General features: G+C 26.1%; 1 protein-coding gene across 1 annotated transcript; it reads left to right on the forward strand.

Moving 5' to 3' along the window:
- The first annotated feature begins 22,706 nt into the window (after window positions 1–22,706).
- Window positions 22,707–25,826, forward strand: LOC135927102 (uncharacterized). Its single transcript, XM_065463040.1, has 3 exons — window positions 22,707–22,836; window positions 23,970–24,228; window positions 25,619–25,826. Exons 1-3 carry the CDS (start codon window positions 22,707–22,709, stop codon window positions 25,824–25,826), a joined length of 597 nt encoding a protein of 198 aa, XP_065319112.1.
- Window positions 25,827–27,518: the final 1,692 nt, after the last annotated feature.

Below are 27,518 nucleotides of genomic sequence, written 5' to 3' on the forward strand. Positions count from 1 at the left end.
AAAATAGAAAACATAACAGAACTATATCTGTTAACTCTAATATTTAGTGCCCGATTCAGATTTACTAATTTCTCTTTTTTTGATATCCATGAAAACCATGACAGCACGCTTTACACGTGAAGTGAACTAAGCATTTGTAGACACTAATTCTGAAACTTATATCAAACCATTAAGTTAGGGCTTAATTAGTACAATTTTTTGCTTAAATCTGTTTGATAGATGTTCATTTATTGATACGGTATTCAAACACTTCCCCTCCCCCTATAAAAAATTTTTTTTTTAATTTTTTTGGTTCCAATTTAATTTTGTGTGGGATCAGACTCGAACCTATTAAGTAACATTTCAAATAGAATCGGATCAGACGGAATTTTAAAAATATTCGAATTAAACAGTTGAAAATTTTTTTTTATATTTTCTCCGATCAGACCCGACCTGAATAAATAGGTCCGATTGTGATATATTGATCTGGTTTCACAATATCCTGCTATTTTGTGTTAAAATCTGTTTGATAATTTTTAAGTTATAAACCATTTATATTGGCTAGAAAAAACTTAATACCTTATAATTTTTTAATAATATATTGAAATTATTTTACTTAGAAAATTAATTGTTATGGGATGTTTTTTTTACTGATTTTTATATTGTGATCTGCTTTATTACTTAATATCCTTGCAAAACCTTATAAAAAGAATTGCATCCAATCTTTAAAATAATATATGTATATTTATATAAAACATATGTATTAGCGTATGAGATATAACACTTGTGAAATGAGGTAAATCCTACCCACCCCTTATGTTTTTTCTTTCACTTACAAGCGTTAAAACGAAATGGGCTGAGGTAGAACACAAAAATTATAAAAGAGAATTAAAAGCATATGTTGTCAAGTGCATTTTAAAATTCCGATTCTGCACTAAATATATTAATGATTAAAAATAAATAAAAAGATGCTCCAACAATTTTGAGATTTGATAATTGGTATATTTCTCCAAAGATGAGTTACATATTTTTAGAAGGGAGAGATGTTAATATTTCTTGTGTGATTTCAAGTTCTCCTCTGCCTAAAATCTTTTGGCACAAGGAAAAAACTAATATTCATGCGAATCAAAATGATGTTAATACCAAGTATCATATATTTAAAAAATATATATATACTACATTATAAGTTTTTAAACTTAGCTATATTATTGAAACCGAGAAACTAATTTATTTAATATAGTAAAATAACTTTACAATTTTGAATTAGAATAGTTACAATTTAGGAATTAGGGTAACCAGGATGGTAATTTTTATTAAAAACTCTAAGCAGTATCTTTGATTATCGCCTAGTTCCTTACTAATTTCTTTTTTATAATACTGGTATTAATAATTACTCCAAGAAAGGTTAAATTGTCAAGTAACTAAGAAATTTTTTAAAGTTTCCTTTGATATTTTTCATTTGTTCTTCCTATAATCATCTGTCCTTATTTTGATATATAATTGATTTAGAAAAAAAAAGAATTAATTAATTATTAAAAATCCCGAATAATTCCTAACTTCACATTTATTAAACTATATAAAAGTTCAAATAATTGTTCAGGGGTGGAATTTTTACCTACAAGATTTAGACATATAATATGATAACATTTATACGAATTAATTTCCTTTAAGTAAAGGCCTTTTTTTGAGATATTTATTTATTATATATTTTTAAAGAAAATCTTTAAATGGCACTAATCTAAAGACACTTTCCTTAAAATGTTATAAATAAAATTTTGACAGATATAGAATACTAAATCAAAAACTTTCTCCAACCATCTTTAGAACCATACTAGCCATATCAAAATTTTCAAAATCTGATACAGGGAATTATAGATGTTCAGCCAAAAATGAAATGGGTCGCGTTAAACTTTCTTTACACACTAAAAGTAAAAAATTTATATTATGTGTGTAATGGCTGCTTGAATGTGTGTATTATGTATGTCTAAAATAAAAATTAAATAAAATCTTTGGTTAAGGATGTCGTTCAACTACTTTCAATTTAAAAATACTCCTTGATATTTCTCTAAACTTGTATTTTATAAATTTTCTTCAAAATTAATTTTATTAAATACTAAAACCTAGAGATAACTATAACTAGGCACAGCCAGGGGGGGGGGAGTATAAATTTTTCACTCCTACCCCTTCCCTTCAAAAATATGTCACATTTTGTGAATACCATTTTAGGCTAATAAAAAATATCTTTTTGCCCTGTCCCCCATAAATATGTGCATATAAATTTTAAACAATAATTTGAAATAAGAATGTATAAATTAATTAAATATTCTCAAGAATACCACTTAATTCTGAAATAATTTATGAATTATCAATTCTAAAAGAAAGTAGATATAACATTATAAATTATTACTACGTTTTTTTATTATTGTAAACATATATATATGGATTTTATTATATTTCATACAAATTAATGAAAATATATTTCCTATTTGTTCCAAATTTAGCTTATTTTTTGAAGCATTTCTGTAACCAATTTCCTACATTTTAAATAATTATAATAAGTTTTTTTATTAAATCAACCTCCGCTAGCTATATATAAGTAAAAACCCCGCACGAAGGCTCTTCAGAATATAGTTGGGTGGTAAAGTCCCCACAGGATTAGATAGATTGGATGGTTATAAGTGATTGAAAATGTGAACTTCTGTCAGAGTTAGGTGGAACAGCTAAATGTTGCTTGTTATCTCAGGTTGTAAAGTCAATTGGGATCATGTCTCCCTGCGGAGTCTATTTATGTTCTACATAATTTGACAACAGTATGCGGTTGAACGAATTAAAGCTAACCTGAAGCTACGGGGTGACTTAATTGTTAATCGTAACATTATTAAAAAGTTATATGTGAAATTAATTAATTTAATAAGTATTTAAGCAAAGTTAGTTCGTTATTTCTTTAAAAATGTAGCCTACTAAATTAGTTACCTTCTCAAAAAAAATAGCAGGCTATAGCTATTCAATTTATAGCATAGTTATTTTGGAAGTTACTTTTAAAATGAGATTTAAAATAATTTTCCTTTAGTATGGGCGAATAAATAAAATATTGCCGCCCTAATTATATATTTTTTTATAATAGCAAATTAAATTTCAATTGAAATATTATAATAAGGTCATATAATAAAATATTTTTATAATAAACCATTAATTATATTTAATTAGTATATTTTGTATTCAATTTTAAAAGAAGATTTCTCTCAGAGTTTTCATCTAGTAAAGAACATCTTTTTTCACAAAACATCCTTTGCCAGACTAAATAATATCTCTACAAGAGAATTGGATGGGATAGGGGTTTTTATGAAAAAGAACTTTTTAGATATTGTGAGATCCGATAGATAAGAAATATTATTAATGTCATTATTTTTCTCATTTCCTCGTTTTGCTAGGTGATTTTTTTTAAATGTTAAGTTAGAAGATGATGATATATATAATGTATAAGATAATTTTCAACTCTAGTTTTAACCATACCAAATTTTCTTTTAGAAATGGCAAAAGCATAACGGCAATTATATTTTTATCTTTATATATGTATCTTGAAATCTAAATAGAAAAAATAGAAAAATAAATTAAAAAACTTGAGAGCATTATTAATTAATCATACCTTTTTAGATTTCCTTTTTTAGGGGCTTCTATAAGAAGTTAGCAGTTTATACCATACAATCTTTCAAGCTTTAGGGTTAGTTTGAGGTATTGCTGGGCCTTAAAAATCTTTGAACATATATTTCCCCTTGGAGAATATCGAGAGCATTGGCTAAAGGTATCATGATCTATAATAATCTTCACAGATATAAAATTAGCATGATTTAGATTTCCTTTATCTTTATTCGTCGGGTATAAATTAAATCAAATTTAAATATTCCCGGAGCTTGTGCAATTTCTATCCCAAGCTTTTCGTTTTTGTTTTGCTTTTTTCTATATAAAATCTTAATTAAATCGAAATATATTTATGATGATGAAAAAGATGTCATTTTTGAAAATTATATAAAAATAAAAATTAGTTATATGCATCATTTTAAAATTTTCTTAAAAAAATTTTTAAAGAAGCGAAATATGTTATATGCCAGAGAGTATTTAACATATCTTTTATAAATTCCTCCCTTTTTATATTATAGTTTATTCCGTTTTTTTTAAATATCTTCTTTAACTTTTTAGATATATTATTTTTTGAATAATTTTTTTTATAATGGTATTCATAATTAAATAAAATTGGGGAATAAATAATTTTATTGTGTAAAAAATTATTTTATTTAAATTTGAAGTATATAATGAGGATATTCTTGAGTATAAAGTGAGCCTAGATACTAAGAATACACGTTCATTGGGTGTTCTTGCTAAAACACATTATATATTTTTTGGCTAACGCGTTGAAAGTTATTTTCATTTTTCAAAAGTCTAAAACATTATGAAGATGAAGAAGAAAGTAATAAATATTATTCTTCTTCTATATGATTTAGGATATCCTTTTGCTAAATTTAATATTTGGGTAAAGTTTATCCCGGATCTCTGAATATAATTTGATTTGGAATAAACATTTTTCTCACGGTCTTCTATTTTGCGCATCTTCATATAAAGAAACAATGAGATGGGGTAATGCCGGTGGGTGTAACCAGTATTTATTAACCGAGAGGGTTTACAAAAGATTTAGGCCTGACCCCGTCTATAAAAGATTTATTTCTGTTTTTTTGATTTCAGGTTGCTATCTTTATTTTACTTTTTAATAGGTAACATCTCTATATCATTTCCGTTAAAGTTGGTTGAACAATTGGAGGCACTATAAAATCCAGAGTTTTAAAAAAGTTTTAAAAGTTTTTTTTAAGAACAGAGATCTTTGACCATATTTTACATAAAAATGCTAAGATCTTCTTAAAATATATATCTTTTATAAGTAAATCTTTTGTAATTGCAACGATTGTGGCTATCCCACTGAATCAAATTCTTGCACTACAGGTTTTCCTGCGGAAGTGCCCGCCATAAATCCACTAATTACATTCTCCTAGCTGCCTTCAAAAAGGTTAATATCCCATCACTTCTTGTTGTGGACCAGGACCATTTAAATAATAACGCCCTACACCCAGATGGCATATCCCTTATTCCCCTGAACGAATGATTTTACATTAACCTGGAACTGCACGTGTAGTGATTTTACAATGAAGTCCAACCTCTCACTTACTGCCATTGGAAATACAGAACTTGTTTTAAAAAATATGCTGTTCTCACGAACACAATTATTTTACCAATAGTCACTAACACCCTAAGGATGTTCAGAAAGGAAGCTCTCAATTTTATCAAAGCCATGGGCAAAAAAAGGAGACTTATTATAGGTTACCTGAATGAAGGATTCTACCTTCGTCAGCAGATTTTCTCATTTCTTACACAATATTTTTCTTAATTCATACCAAAAATCAGACTATTATCCTTTAAAAAAAGAAATAATTTATATGTTTTAATTTTCAAGACAGTATCCTTAAATCTTTATACTAAAAATCAGGACTACTATTAAGGTCAAAAGATCAAAAGAAATAATTTAATATCACTTATTTTTTTATACAAACTACATTGAAATATTGTTAAAACTATAAAAAGAAAAATCGATATTCTATTTTAATTTAAATTAGAAACCAGCAGAGATACGATGTGCACCGACCGGCCCCGATTTTTTTTAAAAAGAAATTCTCAGGCCCGGCTCTAATTTTATAAAAATATATTTTATTTATTTTTCATTTTCTTAGCTAATAATGGCGATTTAAAATATTGGTTTTAAAATGGCCCGTGTATTTTTAATTTCGACCCGGTCTGGTCCAGGTATGTACATTAAAATTAAAATAGGTCTAGGCTCCCAGACCCAGCCTTCATAAAATTTATATATTTTTAAACATGAATATCTATATTGTTTATTATAGCGATAATATAATTTTTTATGCTAACCTCCTATTTGATAATCTACAGTCGAGCGCCAATAATATTTTAAAGGTGAGTAGCCAATATTTTAAATTCTGCCCATTAAAAATTAATTAAAGTTGTCAAAAATTCATACCTACTTACCTTTTATATTACTCTAGTGCCCAACTTACTTAATATTACTGCCCATTTCTTATTAAAAAGGTGCCCGAAATTTTTCCCTTATTTAGCTTTAAATCTCATTTTATAGTTGATTTCTGAACATTATTCTATAAATGTATTATTAAACATTCATTTATATTATATGATGCAAAATATAATATACTCTATTCCAATTGAACTAATACTTTTTTTGTTATTGCAATAATTCAATAAATTTTATAGAGAAAATTATAAATGTTTTCTGCAAATTTTATTAAATACTATAGACAGGGTTTAAAGTTATGCATATTCAAAGTTGGGCAAACAAAATTAGAACTTTAATGTTATATTTCAAAACCGATGAAATCAACATTTTCATAGTAAGAGGTGCGTGTTCTACTGCCATCATACCGTTTTTCTGCTGATCCGGTAGCATCAAGTTTTGCAATCAATCTCAAGGCTGCAATAGACCGGTTTCTGTAAGGAAATTTCTTCAATGACTTTTATTTTTTTCTTGTCATAAAATTTTAATTAAACTCAAGTCATATTTACTGAAAACTTTTTTTTCTATTATCGTCTGCTTAAATGTAAGATTTAAAAAAGATTCATTTGGAAAGTTGAAATTTTATTTGTCCAACTTAGAATATGCATACCTTTGAACCCTTATTAGAATATGATAAAATTTAATGGTAATTTAACTTCTTTCATTCTTTAAAATGTTATTGAATTATATTTAGAATTGACAGTTTATACTAAATCAGTTTTATTGGAACACAATGTATATAAGATTTGATTGAAGGCGATCGCGTTCACAAATTTGAATACGGTCCTATAAATTTTACACGCAAAAGTACTCGATAATTATGAAGGACGAACGCCCACAAATTTCTTTTTTATGTTTACAGATTAGGGGAGACCGTAGATAGTGTTAACTCGGGGCAAACATTTTCTTATAAAATGATTTTGAAACTAATATGCCTTGATATTTGAAATTTAAACCATAAATACATTTTAATAAGATGCTTAATTAGTTCTAAAAATGTTTCGCAGAAATATGCGCATGAAAAGTTAAATACAAATTTTAATTTTAACAAGTCAAAAGTAACTTTTTAATTTTTTACATTTATGCTAATAAATCTTATAAAGATTACACAGACTAATTATCAATAAATAATAAAATAATTTTAAATTTTTTATGAATAAAAATGTTTGACAATATTTACAGTTAATTTAATATCTTGAAATTAAATGTGAAGACCTTGGGGCGATGTACACGTTAGCCATTTTTAAGCAGGGATTAAATTCATAAAAAAATTCAAATTATATTTATAAAACACTAAGGGTCACTCACGAATAATAAATGAAGATGGTTGACTTGTTTTTTGTAAATTATATATATTAATTTCTACCGATATATTTAAAGAATAAAACTACGTTTAAATATTTTGGAAAAATTGCTTCGCCATTTTATTTTATCATTTTAATTTATTATGGGCAATATAACCCCGGTCCCCTACTCTTCTTATTTTATGATAATTTTGATGGTATACATTGTTATGTAAAATTAAATGATTATAGTAAATATTTTATATTTAACATAATTATAGTGAGAATTGTCAAATCCTCTACAGCAACTATACTAGGAAAGAGTAAGAAAACTAAATTTTATTAAAAATTTATTTTGTAATTAATTAAAAAAGGTAACCAGCCTTTTTTTACTGTAAACTTTATTGGAAGGTTTTAGTTGCCTTTGGCCCAATTGCATTTTTTAAATAATTTAGGTTTTACAATATTTTTTATAAAGAAAACTTTTTTCTTAAAAATTTCAAATTGTCATAATTTAAAATTTTTTAACTTATACTTTTTTTAAAAATTTTATTTTTATATTTATTTCGGCTAAACAGCTAAAATAGGACACTCTATTAGTTTGTTTTATGTACAAACTGCTCTTTTTTAAAAAGAAGTCTTAATAGCCATCGAAAAGTCAACTTATTTTGAACATGCCTAATTGTTTAAAATTTTTGTTTTAAATCTAAATATTGATATATATATCAATAAAAAGTTAAAATAATTCAAGTTTGCACATTAATCAACTGCTTAATATAATTTCTGATATTCCCATATTTGTAATAGGTGTATTTATAATTTTTCATAATGACTATCTAACCCTCGATTTCTTAAACTTTAACGTCCAAAACTCACTTATTAATTATATTTATATATAGGGTTAGAGTCAGGGTTGCCATATATTTTCAAACAAAATGTGGGAGAAATTAAACATAATTCCAAAAATTGTTTTATTAAATTTTTACATAAAAAATATGTGTACAAAATATTATTAAGAATTAATACATATAATAAATCATTCATATTTTTTTAGAAGATTTTATGTTATTTAAATTGTTTATTTTTGTTCTTAAATTAAGGTTCTGCTCTGTTAAGTATGGATTCAATATCCTTCGATTTCTATAAGTTCGATGATAATTTTTTAAAATTTTATTGAAACTACTTCTTTATTAGAATCTCGCAGAATTAATGGGAATGTTTTTTTATCCATTTTTGAGGCATACATTAATAAAATGGATGATTTTCCTTAGATCCTGTAAAATATGTCTCTTTGTCCCAGAACCTATTCTGCATTTTATGCTTTTGGCTATTTTTGAATCAGGAAGGAGAATAAGCAATAAGTTTGCGATGCAATCTGTAGATAAATGCCTAAGCGATTTATTGTGTGATAGATGAATGTCGCTATATATATTGAAACCACAGTATTTACATAAATTATTGTTTTTAAAGTATGGTTTGATATTTTCTAATGAAACCTTATTTTTTAAATAGGATATTTATTTTTTGCTTTGTTGAATGTTTTTTATATCATGGACTGCTCCATATTTGATATTAAATTTTATAATATTATATACATTTCAAATATTTTGTTTATCTTCTCTAATCTATGAATACTTCTAGATATTTAGGTATTGGGTTTATAGTTATTTGATATTGTATTTTTCTTTAAATCTCTCTAATTTTTATAAAATTTAAATAAAAATAGAAAAGAAGAAAACAATTTTATTTAACTAATCAAAATTATTGAATGTAATAATTTTTTTAAATGATATTAATAATACAGAATTGCTTTAAAATTCTTTTATCATTGTATATAGATTGAATTTTAAATATAAAATACTTATTTCATATTCACATAAGAATCATTTTTAAAATATTTCGTTTTAAAATAATAAGTTAATAAATATTTTGTTCCTTCTTTTCTAAGAATGAAAAGGAAAATAAAATAACTATAAATAAAATATATGTTTTAAAAAAATAAAAAAATAAAAAATGTTCTATAATTTCCTAATTAGACTAATTTTATATTTTAAATTTGTATAAAAAACTAGAGAAAAAAAACCTATACATATATAAAAAATCGGGAGAAAGCGTATTTTGGTATAAAACAAGCGTTTAAGCCAAAATCAGGAAGTCTAGCTATCTGATTAAAGGTGTATTTAGTAATCGTTTGAAAATATTTAAAATCTTTTATATCAAAAAGGTACTATTATAACTTCCTCTGTTTATAATACCATATCCTCATATGGAAAATTAAAGAAGGCCAAATTCATCAAATATTTTGCTTATAACAAAAGCACAAGGAGTCTATCAACGAACCGACCTGAATCTCTAATCTCAAAAGGTTTTTTCTTATTAATTAATTTATTTAACAATATAAGAACTTTATTTTTTAAAAGGGTAATATCTTAAAAAAATATTAAAATTATGTATAAGAGAGACAGAGCACAGCGGACTAAATACGAGTCAAATTCTATTTATTTCAAAATTAATTAAATCGAATGTTTAAAATTTGTTACTACAATAGATAATTATGATATACAACTCTCGACAAAAAATATATGTTTTACTAACACTCTTAAAGTTTTATACTCATAAATATGTTTTTATCGCGATAATGTAAAAATTTTTTACAATTAATTACTTCCGAGTTTGACCAATAAGATCAAGTATCACATATAATATGTTAAATAAAAGCTTGAACCCTCCTTTATCACATCTCTGAGTTTTATATCATATGATTATCTATCAATTATTTTAAACCATATTTTATCAGGTACGTAAGGACCATTTATACTATTAAAATACAACTTTTTATAAAAAATCTTATGATAATTTATATTTGATCATATAATTTGAGATTATCCCATAACATAATAAAAGTATATTTAAATTATCAAAGTTAATATTTGAAATCCTATGTACCCCGTAAGTTAGTCTAATGTGCTCTGTTTTTTTACTTGAAAAGTAAAAATATTGAAATTAAATTGATCAAAAAAACTAATTATATAAATTAGATACATAATCATCTACCGAAAATCCCCCCTTCGGAAATTTGTCTGTTCTCTTAAATACTATTTAACCCCCCCCCCATTTTCCTACACCAGTCCCTCAACCTCCATCTCTCCCAAAAATGTATAAAAACAATAATTTGAAATAAAAAAATAGGCAATAGTTAATTATTTTTTTAAATAATGATGAAAAATCAAAACTATTATTAAAAAAATGTAACATTGGCAAATGCATGCAATGGGTGATCTTAAAGATCTCCAATAAAATTTATGGAGAAACCCCCAAACTAATATCACTCTCCCCCTAGCAAAATCTTGGCTATGCTTAGGATCTTATTTTATTTGAAATTTTTCCCAGCATACATAGAGTAGAGTGGCCGCGCTGTGAATTTCAGACAATTTTGCATTGAACTTTTGAAATACTTCCTATTTGTATTATTAAAAAACTTAATATTAATTAAATAATACACACGTCTGAAATTTATAGGGTCATGCTGAAATATATTTTCTGTCAAATCAGATTTTTAATTTAAAAATCGTCTCCTCATAAATTATTTAAAATTGAGAGGTTCCGAATCTCCATCTATTTCGTGTCCAATACGACAAAATATGTATGGGTTACCGACCGTATCACGTCAATTTAGTGAAACTTTTATAACGAAACACCTTCTAACGAAACTTTTATCGCGAATGTTAATGTTGTTCACAATTAGAGCAAAGGGAATATCTCGAACCCAATTACGGGAACTTTTCCCAAACAACATTTATAGATAGCAAAGACAATATCACGAACTTATGGCAAATTCCTTGAAGCCACGAATCTTAAGAGCTAACTAGCGGAACTCTTATTGTAAAACCATTAAAGCGAAACTTTTATCGCGAACTTAATATAGAAAAACTTTTACCGAGAAACCTTTATTGGAATTTTTTTAAAACGAACGTATTTGCAAGAGTAATTATAGCAAGCGCATTACTACGTAACTATAAATATATAGTGCATTTATTAAAAGGAAACATCATATTATAATAATTTACCCACATAAGTTACTTAAATTATAAACTAAAAGTTTTCAAGAATCTTTTATTACTTTTGTCTATTAAGTAAGCATATGACATTTATCTGAAGGGATAAAATTAGCAATTTCTTTCACTCATTGTTATTATAAGTACACAGGGGACATTTTGGTTCAGTTTTTTATCCCACTGAATTCCTGCCCTCTCCCCAACATAAATTTAAAAAATGCGCTTTATGCTATTAAAAGTAAATTTTAACAAATATTCTGAGATACTTAAAAAATTTCCGTACTTAACTTAATATTTTACAAATTTTCTCAGATTATTTTTAAAAATCCTAGAGATTTTGCTAAGTAAATTTTTTTCAAAATTTTTATTAAATTTTCCTAATTATTTTTTGGTAAAAATTTTTCGTGTATAATAAAAGGCATTCTAATTTTTTTAAACCTCTTAAACAAGTCACTTAACTTCTGATCAATTTTGTAAGCACTTTTACTCATTTTTCTTTAATAAAATGGAAATAATACAAATCACTTGAAAATAAAGATATTAATAAAATCTCCAGCTAAAAAATATGTTTAAAAAACATCAGTCAACAAGGGGAAAAAATAAATTTATGTATTAAATAAAAATGTTTCAGATTAAAAAAGGGTATCTGCGAAACCCAGCATAATGGTCGGGGAAATTTTTTAAAAAATTAAAACGGGCCGTGCAAAAAATTATAGCCGGGTATCTTAGATAAAAAAATTGGGTTAAGCCAGCCGTAACAATTTATATATAGGGAGAGTATCTAAAATCTCTGAGTTTTCATTAAATTATAGGCCAGCATGGCCATTAAAATTTTGATATTTTTTTTTAAATTTCAAGCTTATATTTATATTTAATATTTGAATATATGTTCAATTCTCGAGCTGTCTAACTAAAATACTAAATCAATAAATTATGTAGTATTAACAAGAAATTAAACAAGTTATTTATTGATCAATACAGATATCAAACACAGTGATTTTAAAAAGAGGAGATATAAAAGCCTTATTGATATTGGAAGGAAATTAGATATATATTTAAGATGTGCAAGAAAATTTTTACAAAAAAAAATTGTCATATATTTTTATTAAAATTTTAACGGCCGGGCCTGATTTTTTGTAAATTTTTAACGTCCTGATCAAATTTTTGAAATATTTTAATGGTTTGGCAGGATAAAATATTTAACGGCATTGGCGGCAAATTGTACAAAAAATTTCCCATGGTTCCTTGCAGACCTCTAGTTTCTATCGGGACACAGGGCAAAACGAGTTAAGTGTTTAGTTTTTATTTATTTGCCCTAACCAAAATCCAAAATATAAAATAAAGAACTTTCAAAAAATCAAAAGAACCCGAAAATGAGGGAATTTACAAAAAAATCAAAGAGCCTACGATAAATATTAGAACTTACAACAAAGCTTACACAGCTATCTTAATAATACTTCGATAAATCTTAATCAAAGCCAAAAATTTAATGTGATAAATTTAAAATAATTTCGAACTTTTATATTGTCTCAAATAAATTTGCAAAAATATAATCTTTAATAAAAATGTCGAATAAATTTTTATATCATTTTACAAAAAAAATATCAAAAAAATTAATAATCATTAAACCAAACTTGATAAAAAAATCTTAGAAATATTAATTCTTCGTTTTTGAAAATTTCAGCACATAAAATATTGATCGTTTTTTAATTTTAAGCACAAAAAATTAATAATAATAAAAAAATCATTTTACAAAAAAAGATTTAAAAAAAATGATATAAAAAAAATCAGTTTTTTTAAAAAAATGATTGACATTTTTACTAATTTTATATAAACTAAAGAAAAAATATTGCGAACTACGAAACATATTTATACATTTTTTGCTAGTGAATTTATACCTTAGGTGGGGCAGGCCTGTAAATATTTTTAGCATAAGAGTTCTATATAGATAATAATATTAAGTGAAAGCTGAAAAAAAATTAAGTGCTAAATCATCACTCTAAGTTCTAGAATTTAGGTCATGAGGAAAGAATAGGACAGGTTAACATAAAAATTTATATTCCAGCAATAAATTTTATAAACCATTCAGCTCAATAATCATTATATTAATTATAGGTTGATAGAAAATTAAAAACTATATCATCGAATCAATTTTTTAAACTACCTTTTTAAATACTAGTTAATTTAAATGGTCTTAAATGCTTCAAAATAAAATAAATAGCTACTACTATTAGCGATTATCACGATAATGATTTCACGATATATGTTTCCCGAAATAGCTTTATAACATGGTTCAAAGTTAATCCCAGTATCAATTTTAATGTGTAATTTTTCTCAAGTGTTCAAAATTCTAAATCTTAATATCAAAAACTATTTTAGTTATCAATTTAAAGTCAAATAATATTAAAACACTAATATTCTCCAGTATTCAGAAAAAACAACAGCCTGAAACAAGAATACTAAGCTCAAAACATCTTAAATATTTGATACATTTATAGTTTAAATATTTTTATTTTAATTATATATATATTTATTAATGTACAAAAAATAAATATAACAATATATATAGATATTAAAATTATGTATAAAATTTATTATTCATGATATTGATATCCCATGAATTTAAACATAAACACTGTTTAAGAGTTTCGGAGGCCATGCGATTTCTTTTCTTTGTTACGGTGTCCACCCCTCTTGAGAAGACACGCTCGCTCTCAACGTATATACTTTGCTGCGAAAAAAAATCTTTAGCCATCATGCAAAAGTACGGAAAACGCTCAGAATTACAGTACGACTTAAAAAAACTCGACTTAACACTACATTTTTGAAAAATATGGCTCGCCTAAATTACTAAATTATATTTTAAAAAATTCATATTTAATATTAAAAAAATGCATCCGGAATCGCAAATACTTATATAAAAAAATTATTGTTTTTTAGTTTAAAAATTCCATATGGAAGTGAAGTGACTATTTAAATTCTAAAATTAAAAAAGATATTTTATTTTACTTGGCGTGGTGCCAGCTAGACAGCAAATTTGTTGAGATTTTTTCTTTTCTTTATTGTTAGGGATATGATTAATAATCATTTTTTTTAACTTTCCAAATTTTTATTTTTATTTTTGAGTAGCCAAATTAAATCTAAATTTTTTTATTTTATTCATTTTTTGTTTTTAAAATTATAATTTAATTTTAAAGAGTAACATAAATTTTATTAATAAAAGTTGTCCAATTTTCAGGATTAGTCAATATTTTTCTTGCTAAATAGGCTTAAAACGAGAGATTTTAAATAATAAATGCATATACAAATTATTAAGATATATCTATAATTAATTCTAGCATCTTAATCTTTTAAATTAATATTTAGAAATCTACACAATCTAGTTTCCAATATAATTTAAAATGTCATCGTTAGAGATTGATAAAAAAGATATGGGTGCAGATAATATATACAAAGTTATTTCTCTGTACAATGATATGTAATTTCCTTCATGAGATATCGCATAAAATTTATTCTCGAAAAAAAAACAAGGTATAAATATCATTGTAAGATGTGCCAAGTAAATTTTATCCTAACTAGTAACTTCAAAGAGGAAATATTTTAATATCCTCAAACTTAAAAATATAATATAAATAAAACATAGATGAGTTTATGTGATAGTTGATTTTCTAACCCAGTCTATGACAATAACATATTTAAGAATTTTATTATAAATTAAAATTACAAGAAATATATTAGCATCTCATTTTATTACTTAAAAATTATTATGTACCTAAGTACTCGTATATATAATAACCATTTTTTGTCCCTTATCTATGATACATCCTCACTGATATTTTAATTTAACATGTTTAGAATATATTTTTTTAGCTATTTGGTTTAAAAAAATTGAAAAAAGTTCAAAAATAACGATTATGACAATTGTCACCCATCTATGATACATCCTTACTGAATTTTTAATTTAACATGTTTAGAATATATATTTTTAGCTATTTCCTTTAAAAAAATTTGAAAGAGTTCAAAAATAGCGATTATGACAATTGTCACCTATATATGATACATCCTCACTGAATTTTTAATTTAACATGTTTAGAATATATATTTTTAGATATTTCCTTTAAAAAAATTAAAAAAGGTTCAAAAATAACGATTATGACAATTGTCACCTATCTATGATACATCCTCACTGAATTTTTAATTTAACATGTTTAGAATATATATTTTTAGCTACTTTAAAAAAATTTGAAAAAGTTCAAAAATAGCGATTATGACAATTGTCACCTATCTATGATACATTCTCACTGAATTTTAAATTTAACATGTTTAGAATATATATTTTTAGCTATTTCCTTTAAAAAAATTGAAAAAAGTTCAAAAATAACGATTATGATAATTGTCACCTATCTATGATACATCCTCACTGAATTTTAAACTTAACATGTTTATAATATATATTTTTAGCTATTTCCTTTAAAAAAATTTGAAAAAGTTCAAAAATAGCGATTATGACAATTGTCACCTATCTATGATACATCCTCACTGAATTTTAAATTTAACATGTTTAGAATATATATTTTTAGCTATTTCCTTTAAAAAAATTGAAAAAAGTTCAAAAATAACGATTAAGACAATTGTCACCTATCTATGATACATCCTCGTTGAATTTTTAATTTAATATGTTCAGAATTAGTGTTGTTAAAACGCCGCGAGTCGCGACCCCGACCCAAGGCTCGTGTCGTTTTATACGACTCCGACTCAATGTTTGGGTCGTTTTTTTTGACTTTCACCCGAGTTCAAGCCGAAAAAAACGACTTCGACCCAAAATATGGGTCGTTTTTTACGACTCCGACTCAAAATTTGGGTCGTATTATCGACTCAAACTTGAAATTTGGGTCGTATTTTTCGACTTAAACTTGAAGTTTGGGTCATATTTTTCGACTCAAACTTGAAGTTTGGGTCGTATTTTTCGACTAAAACTTGAAGTTTGGATCGTATTTTTCGACTCAAACTTGAAGTTTGGGTCGTATTTTTCGACTCCAACTCAAAGTTTGGGTCGTTTTATTCAATCCGACCCAAAATATGGATCTTTCTTTTTAAAGACGACTTAAAGTTAGGGTTGCTTTTTTCACCCCTAACCCAATATCTAGATCATTTTTTTCGACCAAAAGTTAAATAACATTTAATATATTAATATTATAGGCGGGAAAGTTACTTAAAGCTTCTTTAAAATAATGCTCTGATTAACTATTCATCATAGTTATATTTTAAAATTTTTAAGTGATGTACCATAGAAAAGTGCCATTTGTCATGATAATTATTTTTGAACTTTTTTAAATGAAATAGATAAAAATATATATTGTAGACATGTTAAATCAAAATTTCAGTGATGATGTACCATAGATAAGTGGTAATTGTCATAATCGCTATTTTTGAACTTTTTTGAGTTTTTTTAAAGCAAATTGCTAAAAATATATATTCTAAACATGTTAAATTAAAAATTCAGTGAGGATGTATCATAGATAGATGACAATTGTCATAATCGCTATTTTTGAACTTTTTTCAATTTTTTTAAAGGAAATAGCAAAAAATATATATTCTAACCATGTTAAATTAAAAATTAAGTGAGGATGTATCATAGATATGTGACAATTGTCATAATCGCTATTTTTGAACTTTTTCAAATTTTTTTAAAGGAAACATCTTAAAATATTTATTCTAAACATGTTAAATTTAAAATTCAGTGAGGATGTATCATATATAGGTGACAATTATCATAATCGCTATTTTTGAACTTTTTAAAATTTTTTTAAAGGAAATATCTAAAAATTTATATTCTAAACATGTTAAATTAAAAATTCAGTGAGGATGTATCATAGATAGGTGACAATTGTCATAATCGCTATTTTTGAACTTTTTCAAATTTTTTTAAAGGAAATAGCTAAAAATATATATTCTAAACATGTTAAATTAAAATTTCAGTGAGGATGTATCATAGATAGGTGACAATTGTCATAATCTCTATATTTAAACTTTTTCAAATTTTTTAAAGGAAATATCTAAAAATATATATTCTAAACATGTTAAATTAAAAATTCAGTGAGGATGTATCATAGATAAGTGACAATTGTCATAATCGCTATTTTTGAAGTTTTTCAAATTTTTTTATAGGAAATAGCTAAAAATATATATTGTAAAGATGTTAAAATAAAATTTCAGTGAAGATGTACCATAGAAAAGTGACAATAATAATCGCTATTTTTGAACTTTTTTCAATTATTTTAAAGGAATTAGCAAAAAATATATATTCTAAAAATGTTAAATTAAAAATTCAGTGAGGATGTATCATAGATATGTGACAATTGTCATAATAGCTATTTTTGAACTTTTTCAAATTTTTTAAAGGAAACATCTTAAAATATATATTCTAAACATATTAAATTTAAAATTCAGTGAGGATGTATCATAGATAGGTGACTTTAACATGTTTAGAATATATATTTTTAGCTATCTCCTTTATAAAAATTTGAAAAAGTTCAAAAATAGCGATTATGACAATTGTCACCTATCTATGATACATCCTCACTGAATTTTAAATTTAACATGTTTAGAATATATATTTTTAGATATTTCCTTTAAAAAAAGTTCAAAAATAGCGATTATGACAATTGTCACCTATCTATGTAACATCCTCACTGAAATTTTAATTTAACATGTTTAGAATATATATTTTTAGCTATTTCCTTTAAAAAAATTTGAAAAAGTGCAAAAATAGCGATTTTGACAATTGTCACATATCTATGATACATCCTCACTGAATTTTTAATTTAACATGTTTAGAATATATATTTTTAGATATTTCCTTTAAAAAAATTTCAAAAATTTCAAAAATAGCGATTATGACAATTGTCACCTATATATGATACATCCTCACTGAATTTTAAATTTAACATGTTTAGAATATATATTTTTAGATATTTCCTTTAAAAAATTTGAAAAAGTTCAAAAATAGCGATTATGACAATTGTCACATATATATGATACATCCTCACTGAATTTTTAATATAACATGTTTAGAATATATATTTTTAGCTATTTGCTTTAAAAAAATTGAAAAAAGTTCAAAAATATTGATTATGACAATTGTCACCTATCTATGATACATCCTCACTGAATTTTAATTTAACATGTTTAGAATATATATTTTTAGATATTTCCTTTAAAAAAATTTAAAAAAGTTCAAAAATAGCGATTATGACAATTGACACCTATCTATGATATATCATCACTGAATTTTTAATTTAACATGTTTAGAATATATATTTTTAGCTATTTCCTTTAAAAAAATTTGAAAAAGTTCAAAAATACCGTATATGACAATTGTCACCTATCTATGATACATCCTCACTGATTTTTAATTTAACATGTTTAGAATATATATTTATAGATATTTCCTTTAAAAAAATTTGAAAAAGTTAAAAATATGCGATTATGTCAATTGTCACCTATATATGATACATCCTCACTGAATTTTTAATTTAACATGCTTAGAATATATATTTTTAGCAATTTGCTTTAAAAAAACTCAAAAAAGTTCAAAAATAGCGATTATGACAATTTTTATTTATCTATGGTACATCATCACTGAAATTTTGATTTAACATGTCTACAATATATATTTTTATCTATTTCATTTAAAAAAGTTCAAAAATAATTATCATGACAAATGGCACCTTTCTATGGTACATCACTTAAAAATTTTAAAATATAACTATGATGAATAGATCAGAGCATTATAATTTAAAGAAGCTTTAAGTAACTTTCCCGCCTATAATATTAATATATACTAAATGTTTTTTTGACTTTTGGTCGAAAAAAATGATCTAGATAATTGGGTTAGGGGTGAAAAAAAGCAACCCTAACTTTAAGTCGTCTTTAAAAAAAAGATCCATATTTTGGGTCGGATTGAATAAAACGACCCGATGTTTGAGTCTGAGTCAGAAAAACCACCCAAACTTTGAGTTGGAGTCGAAAAATACGACCCAAACTTCAAGTTTGAGTCGAAAAATACGACCCAAACTTCAAGTTTGAGTCGAAAAATACGACCTAAACTTCAAGTTTTAGTCGAAAAATACGACCCAAACTTCAAGTTTGAGTCGAAAAATACGACCTAAACTTCAAGTTTTAGTCGAAAAATACGACCCAAACTTCAAGTTTGAGTCGAAAAATATGACCCAAACTTCAAGTTTAAGTCGAAAAATATGACCCAAATTTCAAGTTTGAGTCGAAAAATACGACCCAAATTTTGAGTCGGAGTCGTAAAAAACGACCCATATTTTGGGTCGAGGTCGTTTTTTCGGCTTGGACTTGGGTCGGAGTCGAAAAAAACGACCCATATTTTGGGTCGAAGTCGTTTTTTCGGCTTGAACTCTGGTCGAAGTCGTAAAAAACGACCAAAACTTTGAGTTGGAGTCGAAAAAAACGACCCAAAATTTGGGTGAGCTCTGTTCGAGCCGACTCGGCTAAGCCGATTAACAACACTATTCAGAATATATATTTTTAGCAATTTGCTTTAAAAAAACTCAAAAAAGTTCAAAAATGGCGATTATGACAATTGTCACTTATCTATGGTACATTTTCACTGAAATTTGATTTAACATGTCTAAAATATATATTTTTATCTATTTCATTTAAAAAGTTCAAAAATAACCATCATTATGGTACATCTTTACTTAAAAATTTTAAAAAATAACTATGATGGAATAGTTAATCCAGAGCGTTATAATTTAAAGAAGCTTTAAGTAACTTTCCCGCCTATAATATTAATATCTACTAAATGTTATTTGACTTTTGGTCGAAAAAAATGATCTAGATATTTGGTTAGGTGAAAAAAAGCAAACCTAACTTTAAGGTGTCTTTAAAAAAAACGATCCATATTTTGGGTCGGATTGAATAAAACGACCCGATGTTTGAGTCTGAGTCAGAAAAACGACCCAAACTTTAAGTTGGAGTCGAAAAATACGATCTAAACTTCAAGTTGGAGTCGAAAAATACGACCCAAACTTCAAGTTTGAGTCGAAAAATACGACCCAAACTTCAAGTTTGAGTCGAAAAATATGACCCAAACTTCAAGTTTAGTCTAAAAATACGACCCAAATTTCAAGTTTGAGTCGAAAAACCCAAATTTTGAGTCGGAGTCGTAAAAAACGACCCATATTTTGGGTCGAGGTCGTTTTTTTCGGCTTGGACTTGGGTCGGAGTCGAAAAAAACGACCCATATTTTGGGTCGAAGTCGTTTTATTCGGCTTGAACTTGGGTCGAAGTCGTAAAAAACGACCAAAACTTTGAGTTGGAGTCGAAAAAAACGACCCAAAATTTGGGTGAGCTCTGTTCGAGCAGACTCGTCTAAGCCGATTAACAACACTATGCAAAACCAAGTGAAAAAATGACATAGTGTGTTATACATGTGGTTTTGTAGGACATATAAAAAGAAATTGCATGGTGAAAGAAGCCAAATTTAAAAAGTGGATTTCCGCAACGAACATCGGTAGTGATAAATCCAGTGGTTCGAAATATACAAAATCCTAGTATTACAAATATGGATAAAACAGAAATATACAATACAGACCATGATAGGATGTGTTTCAGATGTGAAAAAATGGGACACATTGCAATACATTGTATTTAAAGTGTGAGTGGGTCACAGTGGTTATATGATTTGAAAGAGAGTCATATAAAAATAGATAAATTATATTTAGAGAATATAAAATTTTGTGATATATATAGTTTTATTAAAAATTTTGTGGATATATATAATAAAATAGATAATCATTATGGGAATGATAATTATACATTTAACTCGAATAAAAAGAGTTGTAATGTGGGAAATTCTTATTGTCATTCTGATGAAATAAAAAAATTTAAATTAACCAATAATCTGAATAAAAACGATTATTATAATCAAACAAGTGGGAAATATCCATGGGAGATTTTTAATAAAAACATAAATGAGATTCAGAGACCTTTAAATTCTGAGATGAATTTAGGTATGAATATTAATTATAGTGGAAATTCGATTATAATAAATACTATTCAGCCAATGAAAGTAATTGAAAAATTAAGTGATGAGGGAACAATTGAACAAAGTTCATGACCTCATATAAATTTGAAAATTGTTGAACATATTGTGGAAATGTTATTTGATACTAGAGCAAGTATTTCAATAATTTCTAGTGAAATTTTTATAAATATTGGCCGAATGGTATTGTCGAGAGACAAAATATGTGTATAAAACCATTTGATGAATCTGAAATCCAAGTTTTGGGTAAAACGCAGTGGGATGTTCTTTTTTATGATATTCCTATAATTTTGGATTTATGGATAGTGAAAAAAAATGTTGAAACAATTATGGGTTGGGATTGGATTAGCAAACTTGGACCTAGAAATAATTATTGGGATTTATTTATAATTGATAGCCAATTGGCTAGAAATAATGTCAAAAGAAAAATAATGGCTAATGAAGTCAGGGAAAAGCTTAAAGAAAAGGAAATGAATAAATTAATGAGTGAAGTGAAAGAATCTATAGTTAATAATAATATTTGTGAATACCTCGCAAAATTAATAATAGATTCAAATCAATATAAGATCAATCGTGAAGTTGATAATGATAAAAAAATTTAATGAAATTAATGAATTAAATAGAGTTGAAAACGCTATACCTATTTTAGTTGAAAAATATGATATAATTTTTGAAGACACTTTGGGATGTCTAAATGATTATCAAGTGGATTTTAAATTAAAAGAGGGATTTCACCTATTTTCTTAGCATGTCGTAGAGTTCCTTTTGAGTGGAAAAAGGAAATCAACGAAGATAAATGGGTTAATGATGGTATTATTATTCCTGTGGAATATAGTAAATGGGCTACACTATTAGTACCTGTTAAAAAATCTAATGGAAAACTTAGATTATGTGCAGATTTTTGAGTAACACTTAACAAATGGGTTGTGGAAGTGAAATATCCATTACCTCGAATTGAAGAAATTTTGGCAAATTTAAAGGGAGCCAAATATTTTTCAAAAGTTGACTTTTCATCAGCATATTTACAATTGCCTTTGAAAGAAGAAATTCGTAAATTGTTGACAATAACAACGCCTAAAGGATTATTTGCGTTTTGTAGATTACCTCTTGGGTTAAGTGTATCTGCACCGATTTTTCAGAGAACGATGGCATCAGTTTTTTAGGGTTTGGAAGGTGTATTTTATTATATGGATGATGTGTTGATAACTGGAGTGACGCCAGAACAACATAATCAACGTCTTGAAGAGGTTTTCAAGAGAATTCAAGATAAAGGTTTAAAAGCTAGTAAAGAGACGCATTCTTGGTGTCACCGAAATAGTATATTTGGGTCATCAAATTAATGGAATTGAAGTGAAACCACTTGATAAAAATTTAAAAAATATTTTAAACATAAATCAGCCTAGTAATAAAGCTGAAGTACAATATTTTATGGGCATGTTAAGTTATTATCATAGATTTGTGGATAATTTTGCAAAAATAGCAACTCCATTATATGACTTATTAAAAAAAGGTGTTAATTTTGAGTGGAAAATTGAACAAAGAAGTGCTTTTATTAAAGAAAAGAATTGGTGAAGTAACCAATTTTATTGTGTTTTAACAATGATTTGAGATAATTCTTGCTGTTGATGCATCAAATAAAGGTGTCGGAGGCGCATTATTACATGTCATTGTTGGTTTAGAGAGACCAATTAATTTTTTTTTAACGAATATTTCATGAAGTGGAAACTAGATATTCTGTTACAGAACAAAAGGCTTTAGCGATTATTTTTGGGTTGACCAAATGTCGCGAGTATTTAATCGGGAAAAGATTTGTGAATTATACAGATCACAAGCCATTAATTCATAAGATAACAAAGAATTAATGATGTCCCCGAGGTTACAACGGTGGTTGTTACTTGTTGGAAGTTTTAATGTGGAAATAAAATATAGGCGAGGAAGAGAAAATTATTTGCCAGATATATTGTCGATATTAGGGGCAGGTTGTGCTACTCCTGAAATAATTGATAACATGATTAAAGATAGAGAAGATGCATTGGTGCGAACTCTATCTATAGTATGAGACAAATAAAATTATTTTTAATGGGAAAAAAATCATGGAAAAATATTTATAAACTTTATCAAAGATGTGAAAAAGAATTATCCGTGGTGGATGATGGTGTAATTAGGGGAAATAGGGGCAGTAATTCCGGTGAAATTACGTGCTAAAATAATTAATTTATTACATGCAGGTCAAGGGTCAAGTTAAAATAAAATCTTGGGCTCGTGAATATGTGTGGGTGACCTGGGATGGGTAATGATATAGAAAAAATTACAAGAGAATGTGTTCCATGTAATACCTGTGCCGTTATGCCCCGTAAAGAGATGGGACAAGTATGGCCAAAATCAAAGAAACCGTGGAAATGTATACATATTTATTATATTTGATTTGGATAAAAAATCATATTTTTTAGTGGTGGATTCATATTCAAAGTGGATAGAATATACCGAAGTACATGGGTATACAACTAAAATTGTTAATAATAAATTAAGTGAATTATTTGCAAAATTTGATTTGCCGGACAAAATAGTGTCTGATGGAGGTCCAGCCTTCATAAGTAAAAATTTTAAACAATTCTGTGATGAATTAAAAATACAACATATACTTACTCCACCCTATCATCCTAGCTCAAATGGCCAGGCTGAAAGGATGATAGGCATAGTGAAAAATTGGTTAAGAAAATCTAAACAAGAAAAAAAATGAAATCTGGTTAGCCCAGTTATATTATAATAATTCAAGGAATAAGGAGGGGTTTACTCCTGTTGAATTGTTTTTGGGTAGAAGAACCAAATTACTCTTAGATTTTCTTAAGTCAAAAGAGATTGACAATATAGTATCTTATGAAAAAATCAATGTAAAATTTCCTGTAGGGAAAATTATTTGGGGAAGACTTTTTGACCATAAAAAGAAGTGGGAGAAAGGTTGTGTGATAGATAATATTGGGAATAAATTATGTAACATACGATTTGATGATGGTACTGTGGGAATACGTCATAACGATTTTATTAGGGTATATAATAAAGAGGGGAATTAAATTAGTCCATAAAAAACGGAATTGTGGTTCCTGGACAGAATTCTTAGGACAGAACTCTTTGTGTACTTAAATAATTTTAGTGGTAAAGTTTATACAAATAAAAAAAACAATGAGAAATATACCCTAGATAATTAAAAAAATATATATTAAAAAAAATATGAATGAAGAACTGAGAAGAAATATTTAAAGAAAGAGGGTGCATATCATCTTAGAGAAGAGTGAAAACTTCTGCTGATGAAAGTAAAATCTTAATTGGAATTATCTGATATATGTATCATTTTTTTTAAATATTAATAAAAAGATATATGAGCATCACTAAATTTGATTTTAATCAAATTTTCGTGAAATGTGCACTTGTGGGGACAAACAGAAAATAAATCATTTTATGTATAAGGGAATATTTTTTTAATGTTATTTTAAAAGAAAAGAGGATAAAATTAAATAACATGTTTCATGCGTTTCTTTTAGGGAAGGAAAAGTGAAGAGTAAAATATTTTTTAAAAGAAAATAACACGAGTGGTGTTTTCGAAATAATTGTTTCTCTTTTATTTGAATTGCATAGTGGTAATATGTAAATAATTTATGTGATAAAAAAGAGAAAAATTATTAAATTTGTTTTAAAAAAGAAATATTAGAGTGTATTCCATGTTAACAGAATATTGTATATATGTCACAAAAATAAAATCAAAATTAAACAACATGTTTTGTGTATGGTTGATTTAGAGAAAGAAAAATATGTAAATAGTAAAAAGGGGAGAAAATTATTTTTTGTATATAAATAAATTTTAAATTATATTTTTATTTTAAATAATTAAATTTTAATATTTGTGTATTAATTAAAAAAAAATAAATAATAAAATGAGTTATAAGATAGAAACTAGTGACCAGATTATATATGTAAAAATAGTTAAAAAAAAGAAAATGGGATTTAAAAAAACGAAATTTAAGGAATTTCAGTGGTGTTTCAGATGTCAATCTTATGAATACCTCATAAAAAATTGTAATATTCCCATTCACATTTTACAAAGTCAAGAGAGGGAGGAACATCTTAGTGAAATAGATGAGACTTCAGGAACTAGTTATTTTTGTGGGGAAAATAACAGGAAAAAGCCGGAGGTTGCTTATCGTAACTACAACAAGATCAATGAGATTGAATCTCAAAACAAACAATATGGAAATAGGCAGTGGCCGCCTACGAAATATGATGGAACGTTGAAAAAAATTAAGGAAATTTGAGATAAGACAGTGGGAGTCACAAATACAACGATGGGACATAATTCAAATATTATGGAAAGATGCCAGTTCCAAACGAGAAGGATACAAAGTTGGGATCAAAATAGTTAAAGTAACGAACAGTACGAATTTTAAAGAGAAGTATAATTGTAGGGAAACTGAAAAGAAGATGTTAAAAGATAGAGAAGAAGACGTATAATGTAAAACTTATTTTCGCGTTTTTATTTTCTTTCACATGTCTTAGTCTTTTGTAAGGCGGACATGATATATATTATCAAATAATAATACATTTATTTAACATTATAAATAAATGTCAATCAATTTATAGTTGATAATTAGAAAAATAATATAGATATTGATTGTTTATTACATATTTATTGATATTGATAAATATCGAGGATGGATATAAAAAGATTGTAGTTTTTTGTTTTAGAATTAAGAATGAGTTTTTAGTTTAAAAAATAAACTTGGTACTTGATATACTTTTCGTCGGAATATATTTGAATAAAAACGATTAAAAAAAATGAGTTGTAAAATTAAAGTTATACTTATTTTAGATATAACCCTTGATATTGGGACAAAGCCAATCTTGGACTTTTGCTATCCAACAAGAAGTTAAGGTTAAACATAAGAAATAGATTTGGTTATGACATATGACCCCATATATGTAAAGGGTGCAGAAAAGACTCCGACTCTAAGGGCCGACATGATCTAAGTTGTTTATATTCTAAAACCCGGTTCAGTTTATATAAAGCTATTAACTCTATAATTTCTCAAATAAATAAGAATTGGCTAACTGCCCTAACATCCTGGAACCCGTTCATTTAATCCTGTATGATGGGAAAGTACCAGATGGGCACATATTTAATTCGATTACCTTGAAAATCATAATTTATTAATAAAATGAGATATAAATTTAAGTAAAGCATTTTAAATCTTTAAAATTTCATCACAAGTTTGATATCCTATTTAGTTTCGATTCATAATTATTTTAAGATAAAATTCTTTATAATTTATTATTATTACCGTAGCATTAAGAGCCTTAGAAATTAAACGCAGATCGTTTAAATAATTTTCATCAAGGAAGTAATATAAATGTAAAGCATCCATAGAATGATTTTGTGGCAACGTCCAAATGACTAAATCATCGACCAAATTCAACGTAGCATTAGTAAGATATCTTAAATATTTTCATAAATCTTTTAAATTTTATCGGTTTAATGAAAATTTAATTTACCTTAAATAATTCATTAGTTCTGTATTATATAATTTTAATCAAAAATTTTAATTATATGATAGATTAATAGTAAGGTAAACAAGGGGGCATGTTGATTATAGGGAAACGTTCCAATTATAATTTAATATGTTTATTTAGACTTGAAAATTAAGCAATATAGATATTACCAACCCTAATATAGATAATTACCTTATCCATGATTGTATAAAAGAGATTCGGGAAATTAGCATTGTAATATTTACAAAGGAAAATATGTTTTATAAAGTTAGTTGGAAGGGTCAGGGTACTTTAGGATAGTCGGTCTAATTAACTATTGCATATTTTTTTATATTTTAAATAAAACCTATGCAGACATTTTTAAAGGAATATCTATCAATTTTAAATATTACTTTATTTGTCTGCATCTATCCACCTATGACCATTTAATCTATAGGGCTCGCAACCACGCATAATTTGGC

The sequence above is a fragment of the Gordionus sp. m RMFG-2023 genome, chromosome 3 (genome assembly GCF_954871325.1).
Source record: "Gordionus sp. m RMFG-2023 chromosome 3, tfGorSpeb1-WG-v2, whole genome shotgun sequence".
NCBI classification, from domain to species: domain Eukaryota; kingdom Metazoa; phylum Nematomorpha; class Gordioida; order Chordodea; family Parachordodidae; genus Gordionus; species Gordionus sp. m RMFG-2023.

Bases quoted from the DNA above. Each gene is read 5' to 3' on its own strand.
- LOC135927102 (XM_065463040.1), top strand. From the start codon at position 22,707: ATGGATGATGTGTTGATAACTGGAGTGACGCCAGAACAACATAATCAA. The intron at 22,837-23,969 runs GTATATTTGGGT...CATATTTTTTAG, and splicing joins TTCTTGGTGTCACCGAAATA to TGGTGGATTCATATTCAAAG. The intron at 24,229-25,618 runs GTTAAGAAAATC...CATTTTACAAAG, and splicing joins ATAGGCATAGTGAAAAATTG to TCAAGAGAGGGAGGAACATC.